Source organism: Poecile atricapillus, chromosome 30, assembly GCF_030490865.1.
Source record: "Poecile atricapillus isolate bPoeAtr1 chromosome 30, bPoeAtr1.hap1, whole genome shotgun sequence".
Classification (NCBI taxonomy): Eukaryota; Metazoa; Chordata; class Aves; order Passeriformes; family Paridae; genus Poecile; species Poecile atricapillus.
The window spans coordinates 1,025,893-1,047,966 of record NC_081278.1 but is presented as its reverse complement, the minus strand read 5'-3'; the positions used below and the strand labels follow the sequence as shown (position 1 = coordinate 1,047,966).

At 56.0% G+C, this 22,074-nt stretch overlaps 1 protein-coding gene across 1 annotated transcript; it reads left to right on the top strand.

The window, feature by feature from the left end:
• Positions 1-688: 688 nt before the first annotated feature.
• SCAF1 (SR-related CTD associated factor 1) lies at positions 689-21,931 on the top strand. The gene is given in 14 exon segments (XM_058859576.1): positions 689-803; positions 2,053-2,192; positions 3,731-3,776; positions 4,581-4,639; positions 7,692-7,800; positions 10,917-11,950; positions 11,953-12,238; positions 12,241-12,494; positions 12,496-13,657; positions 15,150-15,232; positions 15,986-16,089; positions 16,182-16,243; positions 18,559-18,687; positions 21,664-21,931. Coding segments are annotated over 14 exon segments (3,777 nt in total). The 3' UTR covers positions 21,858-21,931.
• The last annotated feature ends 143 nt before the right edge of the window (positions 21,932-22,074 follow it).

Here is a 22,074-nt window from a genome sequence, read left to right as displayed (position 1 = left end):
TGTGAAATACGACAGAGAAAAAGGTTAAAACCGGGTAAAAATGAGAAACGTGAGGGGAGAAAAGGGCAGGAAGCGTGAGGGGAAAAGGGTGTGAAATACGACAGAGAAAAAGGTTAAAACCGGGTAAAAATGAGAAACGTGAGGGGAGAAAAGGGTGGAAAAGGTGAGGGGAAAAGGGTGTGAAATATGACAGAGAAAAAGGTTAAAACCGGGTAAAAATGAGAAACGTGAGGGGAGAAAAGGGTAGAAAAGGTGAGGGGAAAAGGGTGGAAAAGGTGAGGTAAAAATGGGAAATGTGAGGGGAGAAAATGGCAGGAAATGTGAGGGGGAAAAGGGTGTGGAGTGTGAGGGGAAAGGGTGAAAAGGTGAGGTAAAAATGGGAAACGTGAGGGGAGAAAAGGGTGGGAAACGTGAGGGGAAAAGGGTGTGAAATATGACAGAGAAAAAGGTTAAAACCGGGTAAAAACGAGAAACGTGAGGGGAGAAAAGGCGGGAAAGGGGCGTGGTTTAATGTGAGGGGCGTGGTTTCAGCCGCGTGGGCGTGGTTTAAAAGGGGGCGTGGCCACGCTGGCGGCGTCGCCTGGCAACGGCGCGCGGCGCGGGTCCTCCCCCCCGGTAGGCGGCGCTACCCGTCGTGCCCCGCGCGGCGCCGCCCCCCAGCGGAGGGAGCGGAGGGAGCCGCGGTAAAATGGCGGCGGGGCCCGGGCGGGGGTCGGGGGGGATCGAGGCGGTTTTGGGGGGTCCTGAGGGGGTCTGGAAGGGCGAGAGGAGCCGGGAGGGGGAGCTCGGGGTGGGGAGAGGGGGTAAAGAGGGGTCGGTGGTGGTTTGGGGAGGGATTTTGGGGGGTTTGGGGGTGAGGGGTGTGAGGGGAGGGGGCGTGAGGGGAGGGGAGGTGTGAGGGGATTTGGGGGGGATTGAGGGTGGAAAAGGGGGGATTTGAGGGGGGATCGGGGGATTTGGGGGGTCCGGAAGGGAAAAAAGGAAAATTTGGGATACGGGGAGGGGATTTGGGAAGGAAAATGAGGATTTTTGGGGTGCGGGGTTAAAAGGATTTGGGTTAAAAAAAGGCGATTTTGGGATCCGGGGATGGGGTTTGGGGGCGGGAGGGAGGAATTTTGGGGGCAGGAGAGGAGATTTGGGGTGAGGGGAGGGAATTTTTGGGTGGGAAATTGAGGATTTTGGGGGAAAATCGAGGGGTTTTGGGGTAAAATCGATGATTTTGGGGTTGAAATTGAGGATTTTGGGGGTGAAATTGAGGATTTTGGGGTAAAATCGATGATTTTGGGTGGGAAATTGATGATTTTGGGGGTGAAATCGATGTTTTTGGGGGTGAAATTGAGGATTTTGGGGGTGAAATTGAGGATTTTGGGGGAAAATCGATGATTTTGGGGGTGAAATCGATGATTTTGGGGGTGAAATTGAGGATTTTGGGGTAAAATTGAGGATTTTGGGGTAAAATCGATGATTTTGGGTGGGAAATTGAGGATTTTGGGGGTGAAATTGAGGATTTTGGGGTAAAATCGATGATTTTGGGGATGAAATTGAGGATTTTGGGGTGAAATCGATGATTTTGGGATGAAATTGAGGATTTTGGGGTAAAATCGATGATTTTGGGGGTAAAACTGAGGATTTGGGGTGTGAAATTAAGGATTTTGGGGTAAAATCGATGATTTTGGGGATGAAATTGAGGATTTTGGGGTAAAATCGATGATTTTGGGGGTAAAACTGAGGATTTTGGGGCTGAAATTGAGGATTTTTGAGGTGAAATTGAGGATTTTGGGGTAAAGCCGAGGATTTTGGGGGTGAAATTAAGAATTTTGGGGGTAAAATCAATGATTTTGGGGACGAAATTAAAGATTTCAGGTGAAAGCAGGGACTGAGGTGGGATTTGTGATGGGATCGGGGGGGGTTTAAAAGGAGAATTTTGAGGCAAAAATTGGGAATTTGGGGGTTAAAAACGCCCCCCCCCCCAAATAAAAAGCGGGAAAAGCGGGATGGAAGATGAAAAATGGAGATTTTGGGGTAAAATCCCCCTTTTTTTCCCCTTTCCAGGCCGTCGCCGTCCCATGGAGGAGGAGGAGAAGCCCCCCCGGGGGGGGGAGGACCCGGCGGGGCCGGGCGAGGATGGGGGGGGGCCTGGGGGGGCCCCCCCGGAACCTGAGGGGTCCCTGAGACCCAGCCAGGGGCTACTGGTGAGACTGGGAGGGACTGGGAGGGACTGGGAGGGACTGGGAGGGGGTTGGGACCCCCCCCGAGGGGGTTTTGGGGGGCTGGGACCCTCCTGAGGGGATTTTGGGGGGATTTTGGGGGGATTTTGGGGGGATTTGAGTCCCTCCTGAGGGATTTTGGGGGGATTTGGGACCCCCCTGAGGGGATTTTGGGGGGATTTTGGGGGGATTTTGGGGGGATTTGGGACCCCCTGAAGAGATTTTGGGGGGATTTGGGACCCCCCTGAAGAGATTTTGGGGGGCTGGGACCCCCTGAAGGGATTTTGGGGGGATTTGGGACCCCCCTGAAGAGATTTTGGGGGGATTTGGGACCCTTCCAAAGGATTTTGGGGGATTTGGAACCCTCAGGATGGATTTTGGGGGGATTTGGTCCCCCCTGAGGGATTTTGGGGGATTTGGGACCCCTTGAAGGGATTTTGGGGGGATTTGGGACCCTCAGGATGGATTTTGGGGGGATTTGGGACCCCCCTGAAGGGATTTTGGGGGGATTTGGGACCCTCCTGAAGGGATTTTGGGGGGATTTGGGAACCCTGAGGAGATTTTGGGGGGATTTGGGACCCTCCTGAAGGGATTTTGGGGGGATTTGGGACCCCCCTGAGGGGATTTTGGGGGGATTTGGGTCCCTCCTGAGGGATTTTGGGGGGATTTTGGTCCCTCCTGAGGGATTTTGGGGGGATTTGGGACCCCCCTGAAGGATTTTGGGGGGGCTGGGACCCCCCTGAGGGGATTTTGGGGGGATTTGGATCCCCCTGAAGGGATTTTGGGGGTGCTGGGACCCCCTGAAGGGATTTTGGGGGGATTTGGGACCCCCCTGAAGGGATTTTGGGGGGATTTGGGACCCCCCTGAAGGATTTTGGGGGGATTTGGGACCCCCTGAAAGGATTTTGGGGGGATTTGGGACCCCCCTGAAGGGATTTTGGGGGATTTGGGACCCCCTGAGGGATTTTGGGGGGATTTGGGACCCCCCTGAGGGATTTTGGGGGGATTTTGGTCCCTCCTGAGGGATTTTGGGGGGATTTGGGTCTCCCCTGAAGGGATTTTGGGGGGATTTGGGATCCCCCTGAAAGGATTTTGGGGGGATTTGGGTCCCTCCTGAGGGATTTTGGGGGGATTTTGGGGGGATTTTGGGGGGATTTGGGACCCTCAGGATGGATTTTGGGGGGATTTGGGTCCCTTCTGATCGATTTTGGGGGGATTTGGGACCCCCCTGAGGGGATTTTGGGGGGATTTTGGGGGGATTTGGGACCCTCCTGAGGGATTTTGGGGGGATTTGGGACCCCCCTGAAGAGATTTTGGGGGGCTGGGACCCCCTGAAGGGATTTTGGGGGGATTTGGGACCCCCCTGAAGGGATTTTGGGGGGATTTGGGTCCCTCCTGAGGGATTTTGGGGTGGTTTTTGGGTATTTTGGGGTTGTTTTGGGTGATTTTGGGATGATTTTGGGGTGATTTTGGGGGGATTTGGGTCCCTCCTGAGGGATTTTTGGGGTGTCCCCCCCCCACAGAAGGCCCTGCAGCGCCTGGTGAGCGGCGGCTTCATCTGGGGACAAGGTGAGAGGTCCCTGATGTCACCTGATGTCACCTGGAGGGTCCTGATGTCACCTGAGGGGTCCCTGGTGTCACCTGGGGGGTCCCTGATGTCACCTGATGTCACCTGGGGGGTCCCTGATGTCACCTGAGGGGTCCTGATGTCACCTGATGTCACCTGGGGGGTCCCTGATGTCACCTGGGGGTCCCTGATGTCACCTGGGGGGTCCCTGATGTCACCTGGGGGGGTCTTTGTGTCACCTGATGTCACCTGGGGGGGTCCCTGATGTCACCTGAGGGTCCCTGATGTCACCTGTGGGGGTCTTTGTGTCACCTGATGTCACCTGGGGGTCCCTGATGTCACCTGATGTCACCTGGGGGGTCCCTGATGTCACCTGGGGGGGTCTTTGTGTCACCTGAGGGTCCCTGATGTCACCTGAGGGGTCCCTGATGTCACCTGGGGGGTCTTTGTGTCACCTGAGGGGTCCCTGATGTCACCTGGGGGGGTCTTTGTGTCACCTGAGGGTCCCTGATGTCACCTGGGGGGGTTCTGATGTCACCTGGGGGGGTCCCTGATGTCACCTGAGGGGTCCCTGATGCCCCCAGTTCCTCCCAGTACCCCCCCAGTGCCCCCCCAGTGCCTCCCAGTATCCCCCAGTGCCTCCCAGTATCCCCCAGTGCCTCCCAGTTCCCTCCCAGTCCCTCCCAGTCCCTCCCAGTTCCCCCCCAGTTCCCTCCCAGTCCCTCCCAGTGCCCCCCCAGTGCCTCCCAGTCCCTCCCAGTCCATCCCAGTTTCCCCAGTTCTCAGCTGTTGCCGTGTCCCTGCAGAGCCCCCCCGGAAGGCGCCGCGGCAGCGCCGGTGCTGGGGAGCCCGGCCCGAGGCCCCGGTGAGTGACCAGTTCAAACCAGTTCAAACCAGTATGGCCCAGATCAAACCTAATCCCATCCCAGTTCATCCCAGTTCATCCCAGTTCATCCTGATTCCATCCCAGTTCATCCCAGTATGACCCAGATCAAACCTAATCCCATCCCAGTTCATCCCAGTTCATCCCAGTTCATCCCAGATCAATCCTAATCCCATCCCAGTTCATCCCAGTTCATCCTGATTCCATCCCAGTTCATCCCAGTATGGCCCAGTTCATCCCAGTATGACCCAGATCAAACCTAATCCCATCCCAGTTCATCCCAGTATGGCCCAGTTCAATCCCAGTTCAATCCTAATCCCATCCCAGTTCATCCCAGTTCATCCCAGTTCATCCCAGTATGGCCCAGATCAAACCTAATCCCATCCCAGTTCATCCCAGTATAACCCAGTTCAATCCTAATCCCATCCCAGTTCATCCCAGTTCATCCTGATTCCATCCCAGTTCATCCCAGTATGACCCAGATCAAACCTAATCCCATCCCAGTTCATCCCAGTTCATCCCAGATCAATCCTGATCCCATCCCAGTTCATCCCAGATCAATCCTGATCCCATCCCAGTTCATCCCAGTATGACCCAGATCAAACCTAATCCCATCCCAGTTCATCCCAGTATAACCCAGTTCAATCCTAATCCCATCCCAATTCATCCCAGTTCATCCTGATTCCATCCCAGTTCATCCCAGTATGACCCAGTTCAATCCTAACCCCATCCCAGTTCATCCCAGTATGGCCCAATTCATCCCAGTATGGCCCAGTTCATCCCAGTATGACCCAGATCAAACCTAATCCCATCCCAGTTCATCCCAGTATAACCCAGTTCATCCCAGTTCATCCCAGTATAACCCAGTTCATCCCAGTATGGCCCAGTTCATCCCAGTATAACCCAGTTCATCCCAGTATAACCCAGTTCATCCCAGTATGACCCAGATCAATCCTAATCCCATCCCAGTTCATCCCAGTCCAATCCCAGTTCAATCCCAGTTCATCCCAGTGCAGCCCAGTTCATCCCAGTTCAATCCCAGTTCATCCCAGTATAACCCAGTTCAATCCTAGTCCCCCCCAGTTCATCTCAGTCCATCCCAGTTCATCCCAGTCCCTCCCAGTCCATCCCAGTCCCTCCCAGTCCCTTCCAGTATAACCCAGTTCAATCCCAGTTCAATCCCAGTCAATCCCAGTCAATCCCAGTCCCTCCCAGTCCATCCCAGTTCAATCCCAGTTCAATCCCAGTCCATCCCAGTCCCTCCCAGTCCATCCCAGTTCATCCCAGTCCATCACAGTTCCCCCCCAGTCCATCCCAGTTCCCCCCAGTTCCATCCCAGTCCATCCCAGTCCATCCCAGTATAACCCAGTTCAATCCCAGTCCATTCCAGTCCATCCCAGTCCATCCCAGTTCAATCCCAGTCCCTCCCAGTCCCCTCCCAGTTCCCCCCCAGTCCCTCCCAGTCCCTCCCAGTCCATCTCAGTCCATCCCAGTATAACCCAGTTCAATCCTAGTCCCCCCCAGTTCATCCCAGTTCATCCCAGTATAACCCAGTTCAATCCCAGTTCAATCCCAGTCCATCCCAGTTCATCCCAGTCCCTCCCAGTCCATCCCAGTCCCTCCCAGTCCCTTCCAGTATAACCCAGTTCAATCCCAGTTCAATCCCAGTCAATCCCAGTCCCTCCCAGTCCATCCCAGTTCAATCCCAGTCCCTCCCAGTCCATCCCAGTTCCCCCCCAGTCCATCCCAGTTCCCCCCCAGTCCCTCCCAGTCCCTCCCAGTCCATCCCAGTCCATCCCAGTCCATCCCAGTCCATCCCAGTCCATCCCAGTATAACCCAGTTCAATCCCAGTCCCTCCCAGTCCATCCCAGTTCAATCCCAGTTCATCTCAGTCCATCCCAGTGTAACCCAGTTCAATCCCAGTTCAATCCCAGTCCCTCCCAGTATAACCCAGTCCCTCCCAGTTCCCCCCTGACCCAAATCCGGGTTTTTTCCCCCCAATTTCGCAGCTCTGGGAGGCCTCGGGGGGCCCTGGGGCGGCTCTGGAGCAGCAGCTGCAGCTCAGCGGGTGAGTGGGGACCCCAAAATCCACGGGGGGACCCCAAAATCTCCTGGGGGGACCCCAAAATCTGAGTGGGGACCCCAAAATCTGGGGGTTCAAAGGGATTTGGGGGCTCAGGGTGGTCCCAGGGTCACTTTTTGGGGGTTCAGGGTCCCTTTTTGGGGTCCCAGGGTGATTTTTGGGGTCCCAGGGTGATTTTTGGGGTCCCTTTTTGGGGTTCCAGGCTGAGTTTTTGGGCTCCCAGTCTGATTTTGGGGTCCCTTTTTGGGGTCCCAGTCTGATTTTTGGGGTCCCAGTCTGATTTTGGGGTCCCTTTTTGGGCTCCCAGTCTGATTTTGGGGTCCCAGTCTGATTTTGGGGTCCCTTTTGGGGTCCCAGGGTGATTTTGGGGTCCCAGTCTGATTTTGGGCTCCCAGTCTGATTTTGGGGTCCCAGGGTGATTTTTGGGGTCCCTTTTTGGGGTCCCAGGGTGATTTTGGGGTCCCTTTTGGGCTCCCAGTCTGATTTTGGGGTCCCAGGGTGATTTTTGGGGTCCCAGGCTGATTTTGGGGTCCCAGGGTGATTGTTGGGGTCCCAGTCTGATTTTGGGGTCCCTTTTTGGGGTCCCAGGGTGATTTTTGGGGTCCCAGGCTGATTTTGGGGTCCCTTTTTGGGGTCCCAGTCTGATTTTGGGGTCCCAGTCTGATTTTGGGGTCCCTTTTTGGGGTCCCAGTGGTCCCAGGGTGATTTTTGGGGTCCCAGGGTGATTTTTGGGGTCCCTTTTTGGGGTTCAGGGTGGTCCCAGTCTGATTTTGGGGTCCCAGTCTGATTTTGGGGTCCCTTTGGGGGTCCCAGGGTGATTTTTGGGGTCGCAGGGTGATTTTTGGGGTCCCAGTCTGATTTTGGGGTCCCCTTTTGGGGTCCCGTGGTGATTTTGGGGTCCCTTTGGGGGTCCCCGGCCGTGTCCCCGCAGTGGGGAGGGGTCTCCCGAGGAAGAGGAGCTGGAGTTGGTGGCCGAGGTTCGCCTGGCGGATCTGGGGGGGCTCGCGGCCGCCTCGGGGCTCCTGCGCCGGGAACGGCCCTGGAGGGTCCCCAAAGGAGGTGGGGAGGGGATGGGGGGGATTTTGGGGGGGATTTTGGGGGGTCTTGGGGGGATTTGGGGGGATTTTGGGGGGTCTTGAGGGAATTTTGGGGGGTCCTGGGGTGGTTTTGGGGGATTTGGGGGGAATTTGGGGGATTTGGGGAGGGGCTCCTGCGCCGGGAACGGCCCTGGAGGGTCCCCAAAGGAGGTGGGGAGGGGGCTTGGGGAGGATTTTGGGGGGATTTTGGGGGGTCCTGGGGGGGTTTTGGGGGGATTTGGGGGGATTTTGGGGGTTTTGGGGGGATTTGGGGAGGGTTTGGGGGGGCTCGCGGCCGCCTCGGGGCTCCTGCGCCGGGAACGGCCCTGGAGGGTCCCCAAAGGAGGTGGGGAGGGGCTGGGGGGGATTTGGGGGGTCCTGGGGAGGTTTTGGGGGGATTTCAGGGTATTTTGGGGGGTTTTGGGGGGATTTTGGGGGATTTGGGGGGGTTTGGGGAGGGTTTTGGGGGGATTTGGGGAGGGTTTGGGGGGGCTCGCGGCCGCCTCGGGGCTCCTGCGCCGGGAACGGCCCTGGAGGGTCCCCAAAGGAGGTGGGGAGGGGCTGGGGGGGATTTTGGTGGGTCCTGGGGGGATTTTGGGGGGTCCTGGAGGGATTTTGGGGGATTTTGGGGGGATTTGAGGGAATTTTGGGGGATTTGGGGGGGTTTGGGGAGGGTTTTGGGGGGATTTGGGGAGGGTTTGGGGGGGCTCGCAGCCGCCTCGGGGCTCCTGCGCCGGGAACAGCCCTGGAGGGTCCCCAAAGGAGGTGGGGAGGGGATGGGGGGATTTTGGGGGGATTTTGGGGGGGTTTTGGGGGGATTTGAGGGAATTTTGGGGGGTCCTGGGGGGATTTTGGGGGGTCCTGGGGAGGGTTTGAGGGGAATTTGGGGGGTTTGAGGGGGTTTTGGGGGGTTTGGGGAGGGGCTCCTGCGCCGGGAACGGCCCTGGAGGGTCCCCAAAGGAGGTGGGGAGGGGCTGGGGGGATTTTGGGGGGGATTTGGGGGGATTTTGGGGGGTCCTGCGGGGTTTTGGGGGGATTTTGGGGGGTCCTGGGGAGGATTTTGGGGGGATTTGAGGGGGTTTTGGGGGGTTTTGGGGGGTTTGGGGAGGGGCTCCTGCGCCGGGAACGGCCCTGGAGGGTCCCCAAAGGAGGTGGGGAGGGGGCTGGGGGGGATTTTGGGGGGATTTGGGGGGGTCCTGGGGGGGTTTTGGGGGGTCCTGGGGTGGTTTTGGGGGGATTTGAGGGGGTTTTGGGGGGTTTGGGGGGATTTGAGGGGAATTTGGGGGATTTGGGGAGGGGCTCCTGCGCCAGGAACGGCCCTGGAGGGTCCCCAAAGGAGGTGGGGAGGGGATGGGGGGATTTTGGGGGGTCCTGGGGGGGTTTTGGGGGATTTGAGGGAATTTTGGGGGGTCCTGGGGGGATTTGAGAAGGATTTTGGGGGATTTGAGGGGAATTTGGGGGATTTGGGGAGGGGCTCCTGCGCCGGGAACGGCCCTGGAGGGTCCCCAAAGGAGGTGGGGAGGGGTCTTGGGGGGATTTTGGGGGGGATTTTGGGGGTCCTGGGGGGGTTTTGGGGGGTCCTGGGGGGATTTTGGGGGGGGATTTGGGGGGTTTGGGGAAGGTTTTGGGGGGATTTTGGGGGATTTGGGGGGGATTTGGGGGGTTTGGGGAGGGTTTGAGGGGAATTTGGGGGGTTTGGGGAGGGGGTTTTGGGGGGTTTGGGGAGGGGCTCCTTCGCCGGGAACGGCCCTGGAGGGTCCCCAAAGGAGGTGGGGAGGGGGTTTGGGGGGGTTTGGGGGTCCTGGGGGGGATTTTGGGGGGGATTTGAGGGGGTTTTGGGGGTTTGGGGAGGGTTGGGAAGGATTTTGGGGGGATTTTGGGGGGATTTGGGGAGGGGTTTGGGGGTATTTTGGGGGGATTGGGGGGGATTTTGGGGGTTTAGGGGGGGTTGGGGGGAATTGGGGAGAATTTTGGGGGGGTCCTGGGGAGGTTTTGGGGGGATTTGAGGGGATTTTGGGGGGATTTTGGGGGGTTTTGGGGGATTTGGGGAGGGGTTTGGGGGGGATTTTGGGGGGTTTGGGGAGGATTTGAGGGGATTTGGGGGAATTTTGGGCGGAATTGAGGAGATTTTGGGGGGTTTGGGGAGGGTTTTGGGGAGATTTTGTGGTGGAAATGGGGGCATTTTGGGGTGGAAATTTGGGATTTTGGGTAAAAACCGCGGGATTTTGGGGTAAAACCCTGGATTTTGGGGTGGAAATTTGGGATTTTGGTGTAAAACCGTGGGATTTTGGGGTAAAACTGTGGGATTTTGGGGTGGAAATTTGGGATTTTGGGGTAAAACCGTGGGATTTTGGGGTAAAACCTCGGGATTTTGGGTTAAAACTGTGGGATTTTGGTGTAAAACCGCGGGATTTTGGGGTAAAACCCTGGGATTTTGGGGTGGAAATTTGGGATTTTGGGGTAAAACCGTGGGATTTTGGGGTAAAACTGTGGGATTTTGGTGTAAAACCGTGGGATTTTGGGGTAAAACCGCGGGATTTTGTGGGAATCTCCACAATTTCCCAGGCCAGGGGTGGGGGGAGGTCTCACTCTCTTCCTCCCCCTCCCCAAATTTCCCCCAGGCCACCTCCCCGGCTCCTCCTCTTCCTCCTCCTCCTCCTCTTCCTCCTCCCGCCGCTGCCGCGTCCCCCCCTCCCCCCCGGCCCCCCCGCCGGCGCCCCCCCCTCCCCCTCCTCATCCTCACCGCCCCCCCCGCCGCGCCCCTCCCCCCACCCCCACCCCGCCCCGCCCCCCCGCCGCCCCGGGGACCCCGAGCGGCCGCTCCGGGGGGTCCGGGGGGACCCCAACAACAACAGCAGCGACCCCCCCCAACCCCCCCCCCCCGCCCCTCGGGACCAACCCTCCCGCTCCCACCCTCCGGAAAAAGCCGATTCCTCCTCCTCCTCTTCCTCCTCCTCCTCCTCCTCCTCCTCCTCCTCCTCCTCCTCCCGCTCTTCCTCCTCCTCCGCCTCCTCTTCCTCGGGCCCCCCGCCCGTCTCCGCCCGGCCCCGCTCGCCTTCCCTGGATATTTATGATCCTTTCCACCCCACGGATGAGGAGAACCCGGCTCTGGGGGGTCCCGGCGGCGCCGCCGGGAACCCCCCGGAATTCGGCTACGGAAGCGGCGCCGGCGGCGGCGCCAGCGGCGGCGCCGCCTCCTCTTCCTCGCCGGGCAAAGAGGCCGAAGGCCGGCAGGACCAGAAGTACGACCCCTTCGACCCCACGGGCTCCAACCCCAGCTCCTCGCCCAGCAGCCCCGAGGAGGAGGAGGAGGAGGAGGAGGAAGAGGAGGAAGAGGAGGAGGAGGAGGAAGAGGAGGAGGAGGAGGAGGAAGAGGAGGAGGAAGAGGAGGAGGAAGAGGCGCCGGCGCTTCCCGACGTTTCCCACAGCATCCGAGAGACTTTGGCCGGGATCTACGACGACAACAGCCTGAGCCAGGACTTCGAGAAAGATCCGGAACCGGGACCCCCGAAAACGCCGCCGAACCCGCCCGGCGCCGACTCCACGCTGCCCGAGGAGGAGGAGGAGGAGGAGGAGGAGGAAGAGGAGGAGGAGGAGGAGAAGAGCGGGACGAAGGCTCCTCCTCGCTGCCGGAGCCGCGCCGCCGCGTCTTCGTGGTGGATCTGGGCGGCAAAGGCCGCGCCGAGAGCGAGGCTCACGCCAAATTCGACGGCAAACTCTCGCTGGAGGTGGTGACCCCCGGCAACCCCAAACCTCCCCAAATCCCGCCGGCCCCTCCCCAAAAAACCGGCGGATCCGGCTCCGGCGGCGCCGGCGGCGCGGCGAAAGCGGCGCGGCACCGCGCCCGGCGCGAGTGGAACGCGCCGGGGGACTCGGAGATCGAGGAGGGTGAGATCGTGCAGCCGGAGGAGGAGAGGTTCAGCCCTCCCCGCTCTTTCCGCGCCACCGGCGGCGGCACCGGAACCGGCAGCGCCGGCGCCGCCCGCGGCCGCGCCGCCGAGCCCCGCGCCGCTCGCCTCCCCGAGGGCGGCGACGATTTCCTGTCGCTGCACGCCGATTCCGACGAGGAAGGCGATTTCGGCGCCGAATCCCAACCGGATCCGCGGTGGAAAAGCGGCGCCGGGCGGGCACCGGCGCCGGTTCCGACCTCCGGCGGAAAATCCTCAGCCAACGCCGGCTGCGCGCGCCGCCCTCGCCGCGCTCGCCCTCGGCGGCGTCGCGGAAGAAATCCAAACGCTCCCGCGAGCGCGGCGGCACCGGCGGCGCCGCTTCCTCCTCCTCCTCCACCGGCTGGGCCAAGAAAGCGCCGGAAGCGGCGCCCAAACCCAAAGAGCGTCACCGGCGCCGCGCTTCCCGCTCCCGCTCCCGCCGGCGCTCGTGGTCGCGGCGCTCCCGCTCCCGCTCCAAGCGGCGCTGCCGGCGCTCCGCAGCTCGGCGCGCTCGCGGCACAAGGAGAAACACCGCGGCGAGAAGAAGAAGAAGAAGCAACGCTCGCGCTCGCGGGATCGCCGGGCGGCGCGGCGCGACGGCAAAGCCGAGAAGAGCGGCGGCGGCGACGCGGCGTCGTCATCGTCGCGGCGGCGCGAGGCCAGGGCGGTGGTGCCGCCCTCGGTGCAGGAGTTGAACGATTCGGATCTTTTCGCCATCAAAAGGACCATCACGGTGAGCCGGCGCGGCGCCACCGCCGCCGCCCACGCCGGAACCCAAACGCGAGGTTCTCTACGATTCCGAAGGGTTGAGCTTCGAGGGCTTCTCGGATCGCGAACACGCCGAGGCGCCGGCGCGGAAAAGCGAAGCGCGGCCGGCGGAAGGAGGGAAAAAGGAGAAGGAACGGAAACGCGGGCGCGGCGAGGAGCGAACGACGACGACGACGACGAGGGAAAAATACAAGAAAAAATTCAAGGAGTACCCGGAAAACAGCGAGAAAACCAAGGAGAAACAACGGGAAAAATCGGCGAGGAAAGGGAAAACCAAGGACGGAGCGGAATCGTCGTCGGTGAAAGCGCCGGCGGCGAGGAAGGTGAAGCTGCAATCCAAGGTGTCGGTGTTGATCCGGGAAGGCGTCAGCTCCACCACGGCGGCGGGCGGCGGCCGCCGGGAAGGAGAGCGGCGGCGCCGGATCGCGGTGAAATTCGCCCGCGACGCCGAGAGCCGCGCGCCTTTCCTGAAAGCCGAGGAGAAAGCGCCGGAAAAAACGCCCCAAAAAAACGAGGGGACCCCCAGGGAAACCGGGAGCGCCAAAACCCGCAAATTAAAACCCCCCAAAACCAAGGGAGGGGTGAAGAAGATGAAGGTGAAGACGAAGGGCGAGGCTCGCAAGAAGAGGAAAACCAAAACCAAAAGCGCCCTGAAGAAATCCAAGGCCGACAGCTGCAGCCAAAACCCCTCCAACCTCCCCCAAAAATCCGAAACGCTCTGGTCCGGCTCGGAAAAATCCACCGGGGGTACCCCCAAACCGCCCAGCCCGCCGCTTGTCGGCACCCCAAAACCGCCGCCGGTTGTCGCCGCCGCCGCCGCCGCTCCGGTGACGCCGGCGGCGGCCGAGCGGGAGCTGACGCCGGATTCGCAGACGGTCGACAGCAGCTGCAAGACCCCCGACGTGTCCTTCCTCCCCGAGGAGGAGGAGGAGGAGGAGGAGGAGGAGGAGGAAGGGGGTGGAGGAGCCCAACAGGCGGCCGGGGAGGAGGGGACAGGCGGAGGGGACGCGGCGGGAGGGGAGCCCGGAGCCGACGGGCGGTGCCAGGGGAAGGAGGAGGCGGCGAGGCCGGCGGTGCCGGCGGTGCCGGGGCCATGGAGCCTGCAGGGAGGAGTGGATTGCGCCACCAGCGGGGTGTTGGCACGTAGGTGATGGGGATGGTTTGGGGTGGTTTGGGTGGTTTTGGGGGTTTTTTGGTTTTTTTGGGGTTTTTTGGGTTTTTTGGGTTTTTTTTGGGGTTTTTTGGGGTTTTTTTGGGTTTTTTTGGGGCTTTTTGAGATGTTTTTGGGGGTTTTTTGGGGTTTTTTTTGGGATTTTTTTGGGGTTTTTTGGGGTTTTTTTGGGGTGTTTTTGGGGGTTTTTGGGATTTTTTTTGGTTTTTTTTTTTATTTTTTGGGGTTTTTTTGGGTTTTTTGGGGATTTTTTTGGGGTTTTTTTGGGATTTTTTGGGGTTTTTTTGGGGGTTTTTTGGGATTTTTTGGGGGTTTTTTTGGGGTGTTTCTGGGGGTTTTTTGGGGATTTTTTGGGGTGTGTTTTTTGGGATTTTTTTGGGATTTTTTTTTGGGTTTTTTTGGGCGTTTTTGGGATTTTTTGGGGGTTTTTTTGGGTTTTTTGAGGTTTTTTTGGGATTTTTTTGGGATTTTTTGGGGGTTTTTTGGGTTTTTGTGGGTTTTTTTTTTGGGATTTTTTGGGGGGTTTTTTTGGGATTTTTTTGGGAATTTTTTGGGGGTTTTTTTTTGTGTCCTTTTGGGGTTTTTTGGGATTTTTGGGGGTTTTTTTGGGTGTTTTTTGGGGTGTTTTTGGGGTATTTTGGGTTTTTTGGGATTTTTTTGGGGTGTTTTTTGGGGTGTTTTTGGGGTTTTTTTTGGGGGGTTTTTTTGGGTTTTTTGGGAATTTTTTGGGGTTTTTTTTGTGTTCTTTCGGGGTTTTTTGGGATTTTTGGGGGGTTTTTTGGGATTTTTTTGGGATTTTTTTGGGGGTTTTTTGGGATTTTTTTGGGATTTTTTGGGATTTTTTGGGGTTTTTTTAGGATTTTTTTTGGGTTTTTTTGGGATTTTTTGGGGGTTTTTTTTGGGTTTTTTTGGGGATTTTTCTGGGTGTTTTGGGGGTTTTTTGAAGGTTCTTTTGGGGTTTTTTTTTTTGTTTTTTTGGGGTGTTTTTTGAGGTTTTTTGGGGGTGTTTTTTGGGTGGTTTTTTTTTTTAAGGGTGTTTTTAAGGGTGTTTTGGGGTTTTTGGGTGTTTTTGTGGTGTTTTTGGGTGTTTATGGGTGTTTTGGGGGTGTTTAGGGTGTTTTGGGGTGTTTTTGGGGGTTTTGGGGTGTTTTTGGGGTGTTTTTGGGGTGTTTTTGGGGTGTTTTGGGGGGTGTTTTGGGGTGTTTTGGGTGTTTTGGGGTGTTTTGGGTTGTTTCGGGGTGTTTTGGGGTGTTTTTGGGTGTTTTTGGGTGTATTTGGGGTGTATTGGGGGTGTTTTGGGGTGTTTTGGGGTGTTTTTGTGTGTTTTTGGGGTGTTTTTGGGTGTTTTGGGTGTATTTGGGGTGTTTTTGTTGTTTTTTGGGGTGTTTTTGGGTGTTTCGGGGTGTTTGGGTGTTTTGGGGTGTTTTTGGGTGTTTAAGGGGTGTTTTGTGTGTCCCCCGGTAGTGACGGCGTTGTTGTTCAAGATGGAGGAGGCCAACCTGGCCAGCAGGGCCAAGGCGCAGGAGCTGATCCAGGCCACCAACCAGGTGGGGAGGGGGACCCCAAAATCGGGGGTGGGGACCCCCAAAATCGGGGGTGAGACCCCCAAAATCGGGGGTGAGACCCCCAAAATTGGGGGGGTGAAACCCTCAAAATTGGGGGGGTGAGACCCTCAAAATTGGGGGGAGACCCCCAAAATTGGGGGGTGGGACCCTCAAAATTTGTGGTGAGACCCCCAAAATTGGGGGGGTGAGACCCTCAAAATGGGGGGGTGGGACCCTCAAAATGGGGGGGTGGGACCCCCAAAATTGGGGGGGTGAGACTCTCAAAATTGGGGGAGGGGGACCCCCAAAATCATGGGTGAGACCCCCAGAATTGGGGGGTGGAACCCCCAAAATTGGGGGGAGAGGGAGGAGGGATCCTCAAAATTGGGGGGGAGAGGGGCGGGGGGACCCCCAAAATTGAGGGAGACCCCCAAAATTGGGGGGGGGGTGGGACCCCCAAAATCAGGGACTGGGACCCCCCAAAATTGGGGACTGGGACCCCCCAAAATTGGGGGGGGGGAGGGGAAACCGGGACCCCCCAAACCAGGACGGGGGGGGATGGGAGAGGGGATTGTCCAGGTACCCCAAAAAAAAAGGGTGGGACCCCCCCCCCAAATTACAGGGACCCCTCCCAAAATTACGGGGACCCCCCCCAAAATTATGGGGACCCCCCAAAAATGACGTGGACCCCCCAAAAATGACGGGGACCCCCCAAAAATGACGGGGACCCCCCCCCCAATTTTATTTTTTTGGCAGATCCTGAGCCACACCAAGGCCGCCCCTCCCCCCCTGGGCCCCCCCGGACCCCCCCCAGGACCCCCGGGACCCCCCCACGCCCCTCCCCCCTTCCTGCTGCCCCTCGGGGGGGGCCCCCCCGTGCCCCCCACCCCCACCCTGCCCGGTTTGGGGTCCCGGGGGGTCCCGGGGGGGGCGCGGGGGGAGCCCCCCCCCTGTACGGAGCCGCGGCCGGAGGGGACAGGAGGGACAGCGAGGGGCAGGGGGGACAGCGACAAGGTCAGGGGGGGCACTTGGGGGGTCCTGGGGGGGATTTGGGGGGGTCCTGGGGGGGATTTGGGGGGTCCTGGGGGGTGCTGGGGGGGTTTTGAGGGGTCCTGGGGGGGGTTCTGGGGGGCACAGGAGGGACAGCGAGGGCAGGGGGGACAGCGACAAGGTCGGGGGGGCACTTGGGGGGTGTTTGGGGGGTGTTGGGGGGTCCTGGGGGGGATTTGGGGGGTCCTGGAGGGGATTTGGGGGGTCCTGGGGGGCGTTTGGGGGGTCCTGGGGGGCGTTTGGGGGGTCCTGGGGGGGTTTTTGGGGGGTTCTGGGGGGCACTGGGGGGACAGGGACAAGGTCGGGGGGGGTCACAGGGATGGGGGAGGGGCTGCTGTGGTTACCCCATGTTGGTTCAGGTGACCCCTGAGTGACCCCGTGTGACCCCTGAGTGACCCCTGTGTGACCTCTGGCCCCTGGATGACCTCATGACCTCTGAGTGACCCCTGAGTGACCTCTGTGTGACCCCTGAGTGACCCCTGTGTGACCCCATGTCCCCCGGGTGATCCCATGACCCCCTGAGTGACCCCTGAGTGACCCCTGTGTGACCCCATGTCCCCTGGGTGATTCTATGACCTCTGTGTGACCCCTGTGTGACCCCATGTCCCCTGAATGACCCCATGACCTCTGAGTGACCTCTGTGACCCCTGAATGACCCCTGGGTGACACCACGAGCCCTGTGTGTCCTTGGTGTGACCCCATGACCCCTGAGTGACCCTGAGTGACCCCTGAGTGACCCCATGACCTCTGTTTAACCCTTTCAGTACCTGAAGAAGCTGCACACGCAGGAGCGGGCGTGTGACCCCTGTGTGACCCCGTGACCTCTGAATGACCCCATGACCTCTGTGTGACCCGTGACCTCTGAGTGACCCCTGAGTGACCCCGTGACCCCTGTTTAACCCTTTAAGTACCTGAAGAAGCTGCACACGCAGGAGCGGGCGTGTGACCCCTGAGTGACCCCATGACCCCTGAGTGACCCCTGAGTGACCCCATGACCTCTGAGTGACCCCATGACCTCTGAGTGACCCTGAGTGACCCCTGAGTGACCCCGTGACCCCTGTTTAACCCTTCCAGTACCTGAAGAAGCTGCACACGCAGGAGCGGGCATGTGACCCCTGAGTGACCCCTTGACCTCTGAATGACCCCTGAGTGACCCCATGACCTCTGTGTGACCCCGTGACCCCTGAGTGACCCCGTGACCCCTGTTTAACCCTTTCAGTACCTGAAGAAGCTGCAGACGCAGCAGCGGGCGTGTGACCCCTGAGTGACCCCTTGACCTCTGAATGACCCCATGACCTCTGAGTGACCCCTGAGTGACCCCTGAGTGACCCCGTGACCCCTGTTTAACCCTTTCAGTACCTGAAGAAGCTGCACACGCAGGAGCGGGCGTGTGACCCCTGAGTGACCCCGTGACCCCTGAGTGACCCCATGACCTCTGAGTGACCCCTGAGTGACCCCGTGACCCCTGTTTAACCCTTTCAGTACCTGAAGAAGCTGCACACGCAGGAGCGGGCGTGTGACCCCTGAGTGACCCCATGACCCCTGAATGACCCCTGAGTGACCCGTGACCTCTGTGTGACCCCTGAGTGACCCCATGACCTTTGAATGACCCCGTGACCTCAGTGTGACCCCTGAGTGACCCCGTGACCCCTGTTTAACCCTTTCAGTACCTGAAGAAGCTGCACACGCAGGAGCGGGCGTGTGACCCCTGAGTGACCCCATGACCTCTGAATGACCCCATGACCCCTGAGTGACCCCTGAGTGACCCCGTGACCTCTGAATGACCCCATGACCTCTGAGTGACCCCATGACCTCTGTTTAACCCTTTCAGTACCTGAAGAAGCTGCACACGCAGGAGCGGGCGTGTGACCCCTGTGTGACCCCGTGACCTTTGAATGACCCCTGAGTGACCCCGTGACCTCTGTGTGACCCCTGAGTGACCCCGTGACCTCTGTTTAACCCTTTCAGTACCTGAAGAAGCTGCACACGCAGGAGCGGGCGTGTGACCCCTGAGTGACCCCATGACCCCTGAATGACCCCTGAGTGACCCCGTGACCTCTGTGTGACCCCTGAGTGACCCCATGACCTTTGAATGACCCCATGACCTCTGAGTGACCCCTGAGTGACCCCGTGACCCTGTTTAACCCTTTCAGTACCTGAAGAAGCTGCACACGCAGGAGCGGGCGTGTGACCCCTGTGTGACCCCATGACCTCTGAATGACCCCATGACCTCTGAGTGACCCCTGAGTGACCCCGTGACCCCTGTTTAACCCTTTCAGTACCTGAAGAAGCTGCACACGCAGGAGCGGGCGGTGGAGGAGGTGAAGCTCGCCATCAAACCCTTCTACCAGCGCAAGGACATCACCAAGGACGAGTACAAGGACATCCTGAGGAAGGCTGTGCACAAGGTGGGGCAGAAAATGGGGGAAAAACAGGGGAAAATGGGAAAAAACGGTGAAAAAATGGGAAAAAACGGTGAAAAAATGGGAAAAATCGGGGAAAAAATGGGAAAAATCGGACGAAAAATGGGTGAAATGTGCCCAAAAATAGAGAAATTCAGCCCAAAATGGAGAAAATCAGCCCAAAATGGACATCCTGAGGAAGGCTGTGCACAAGGTGGGGATGAAAATGGGGGAAAAACAGGGGAAAATGGGAAAAAAACAGGAAAAAACGGTGAAAAAATGGGAAAAATCGGTGAAAAAATGGGAAAAATCAGTGAAAAAATGGGTGGAATGTGCCCAAAAATAGAGAAATTCAGCCCAAAATGGACATCCTGGGGAAGGCTGTGCACAAGGTGGGGCTGAAAATGGGGGAGAAAAAGGGGGAAAATGGGAAAAAACGGTGAAAAAATGGGAAAAATCGGTGAAAAAATGGTGAAATGTGCCCTAAAATAACCCAAAAAAACCCCCCAAAAAATCCCAAAAAATTCCCAAAATATTCCTAAAATAATCCCCCAAAAATGCCCAAAATATCCCAAAAAATCCCCAAAATTTGCAAAAAAACCCCCAAAAATTCCCAAATAGTCCCAAAAAATCCCCCAAAAAATCCCCCCAAAATCCTTCAAAAAATCCCAAAAAACCCAAAAAATTCCCAAAAAATCCACCCAAAAATTGTCAAAAAATAAAAAAAAAATCCCCCAAAAAACCCCGAAACCCCCCCCAAAAACCCCCAAAATTCCCAAAAAATCCCAAAAAAACCCCCAAAAATCCCAAAAAATCCAAAAAACCCAAAAAAAATCCCCAAAAATCCCCAAAAAATCCCCCCAAAAAAACCCCCAAAAATAAAAAAAATTTGTAAAAATAAAAAATAAAATAAAAAAAAAAATCCCCAAAACTCCCCAACTTTTTATTCATCCCCATTTCTTTCCCCCCAAGATCTGCCACAATCCCAAAAATCCCCCCCCCAAATCCCCAAAAATATCCCCCCAAAAATCCATAAAAATTCGTAAAAAATCCCAAAAAATCCCCAAAAAACCCCCCAAAAATTCCCCAAAAATTCCCCCAAAAAACCCCCCAAAAAATCACAAAAAATCCCCAAAAAAATCCCAACCCCCCCCCCAAAAATCCCCAAAAAACCCAAAAACCCCCCCAAAAAATCCCCAAAAAATCCCCCAAAAATCCACAAAAAATAAAAAAATCGTAAAAAATCCAAAAAATCCCCTAAAAACCCCCAAAAATCTCCAAAAAATCCAAAAAAATTCATAAAAAATCCCCAAAAATCCCAAAAAATTCCCAAAAATTCTCAAAAAATTCCCCAAAAATCCCAAACTTTTTATTCATCCCAATTTCTCTTTCCCGTCAGATCTGCCACAATCCCAAAAATCCCCCCCCAAATCCAAAAACATCCCCCCAAAAAATCCACAAAAAATCCACCAAAAAAAAAAAAAATCGTAAAAAATCCCCAAAAAATCCTCAAAAAACCCCCCAAAAAATCCCAAAAAACCCCCAAAATCTCCCAAAAAACCCCCCAAAAAAACCCCCAAAAAATCACAAAAAATCCCAAAAATTCACAAAAAAATCCCCCCAAAAATCCCCAAAAAATAAAAAAAAAATCCCGAAAAAAAACCCCAAAAATCCCAAAATAATCCCCCCCAAAAAACCCCAAAAATCCCCAAAAATCCAAAAAATTCGTAAAAAACCCCAAAAAAATCCTCAAAAACCCCCCCAAAAAATCCCAAAAATTCCCAAAAAATCCCCATAAAATTCCCAAAAAAAACCCCAAAAATCCCCAAAAATCCAAAAAAATCCCCAAAAAAATCCCCAAAAAAATCCCCAAAAATCCCAAAAAATCCCAAAAAATTCCCAAAAAATCCCAAAAAAATCCCCAAAAAATCCCAAAAAATCAAAAAAAAAATCCTAAAAAACTCCTCAAAAATCCCCCAAAAAATCCCCAAAAATTCCCAAAAAAACCCCAAAAAATCCCCCAAAAAATTGCAAAAAAAACCCCAAAAAATCCGCAAAAATTCACCCAAAAATAAAAAACAAAATCCCCAAAAATTCCCAAAAAAATCACAAAGTCCCCCAAAAATCCCCCAAAAAATCCAAAAAATCCCCCAAAAATCCCCAAAAATCGCGAAAAAGTCCCAAAAAACCCCTCAAAAATTCCCCAAAAAATCCCCCAAAAATTCCCAAAAAAACCCCAAAAAATCCCCTAAAAATCCCAAAAAATTGCAAAAAGACCCCAAAAATCTACAAAAATTCTCCCAAAAATCCCCAAAAATTCCCCAAAATTCCCTAAAAAATCACAAAAAATCCCCCCCAAAAATCCCTCAAAAATTAAAAAAAAACAACCAAAAAATCCCCCAAAAATTCCAAAAAAATCCAAAAAATTCATAAAAAATCCCCAAAAAAATCCCCAAAAACCCCCCCAAAAATCCAAAAATATCCCAAAAAATTCCCAAAAAATTCCCAAAAAATCCCAAACTTTTTATTCATCCCAATTTCTCTTTCCCCCCCAGATCTGCCACAATCCCAAAAAATCCCCCCCCAAATCCCAAAAAACATCCCCAAAAAATCCACAAAGATCCACAAAAAAGCCAAAAAAATTCGTAAAAAATCCCAAAAAAATCCCCAAAAAACCCAAAAAATACCCAAAAATCCACAAAAAATAAAAAAAAATTTGTAAAAAATCCCAAAAAAATCCTCAAAAAACCCCCCAAAAAATCCCCAAAAATTCATAAAAAATCCCAAAAAACCCCAAAAAATCCCAAAAAATTCCCAAAAAAATCCCCAAAAATCCCCCAAAAATCCAAAAAAATTCATAAAAAATCCAAAAAAAATCCCCAAAAATCCCAAAAAAATCCCAAAAAAATTCCCAAAAAAATCCCAAAAAATTCCCCAAAAATCCCAAACTTTTAATTTATCCCAAATTTCTCTTTCCCCCAGATCTGCCACAGCCGCAGCGGCGAAATCAACCCGGTGAAGGTGAACAACCTGGTGTGCGCCTACGTCCAGCGCTACAAATACTTCCGGAAGCGCGGCCGCAAGGGGGGAGGGGCGGGCCGGGGGAGGGGCAGCAGGACCCCCCCCCGAAGATTCCGGAGGACCCCAAAATCAGGGGGGACCCCCAAAAGATTTAGGGGATAAACCCCCCCCAATCCTTCCCCTCCCCCCTCTGTAAATACCCCAAAATTCCCTCTCCCCCCCCCCCTTAAAAAAAATGGTTTTGCCCATTTTAGCATGGATTTTGGACAGCCCCTCCCCCCACCTCCGCCCCCCCTCCCCCCCCCCCCCCCCCCCCCCCCCCCCCCCCCCCCCCCCCCCCCCCCCCCCCCCCCCCCCCCCCCCCCCCCCCCC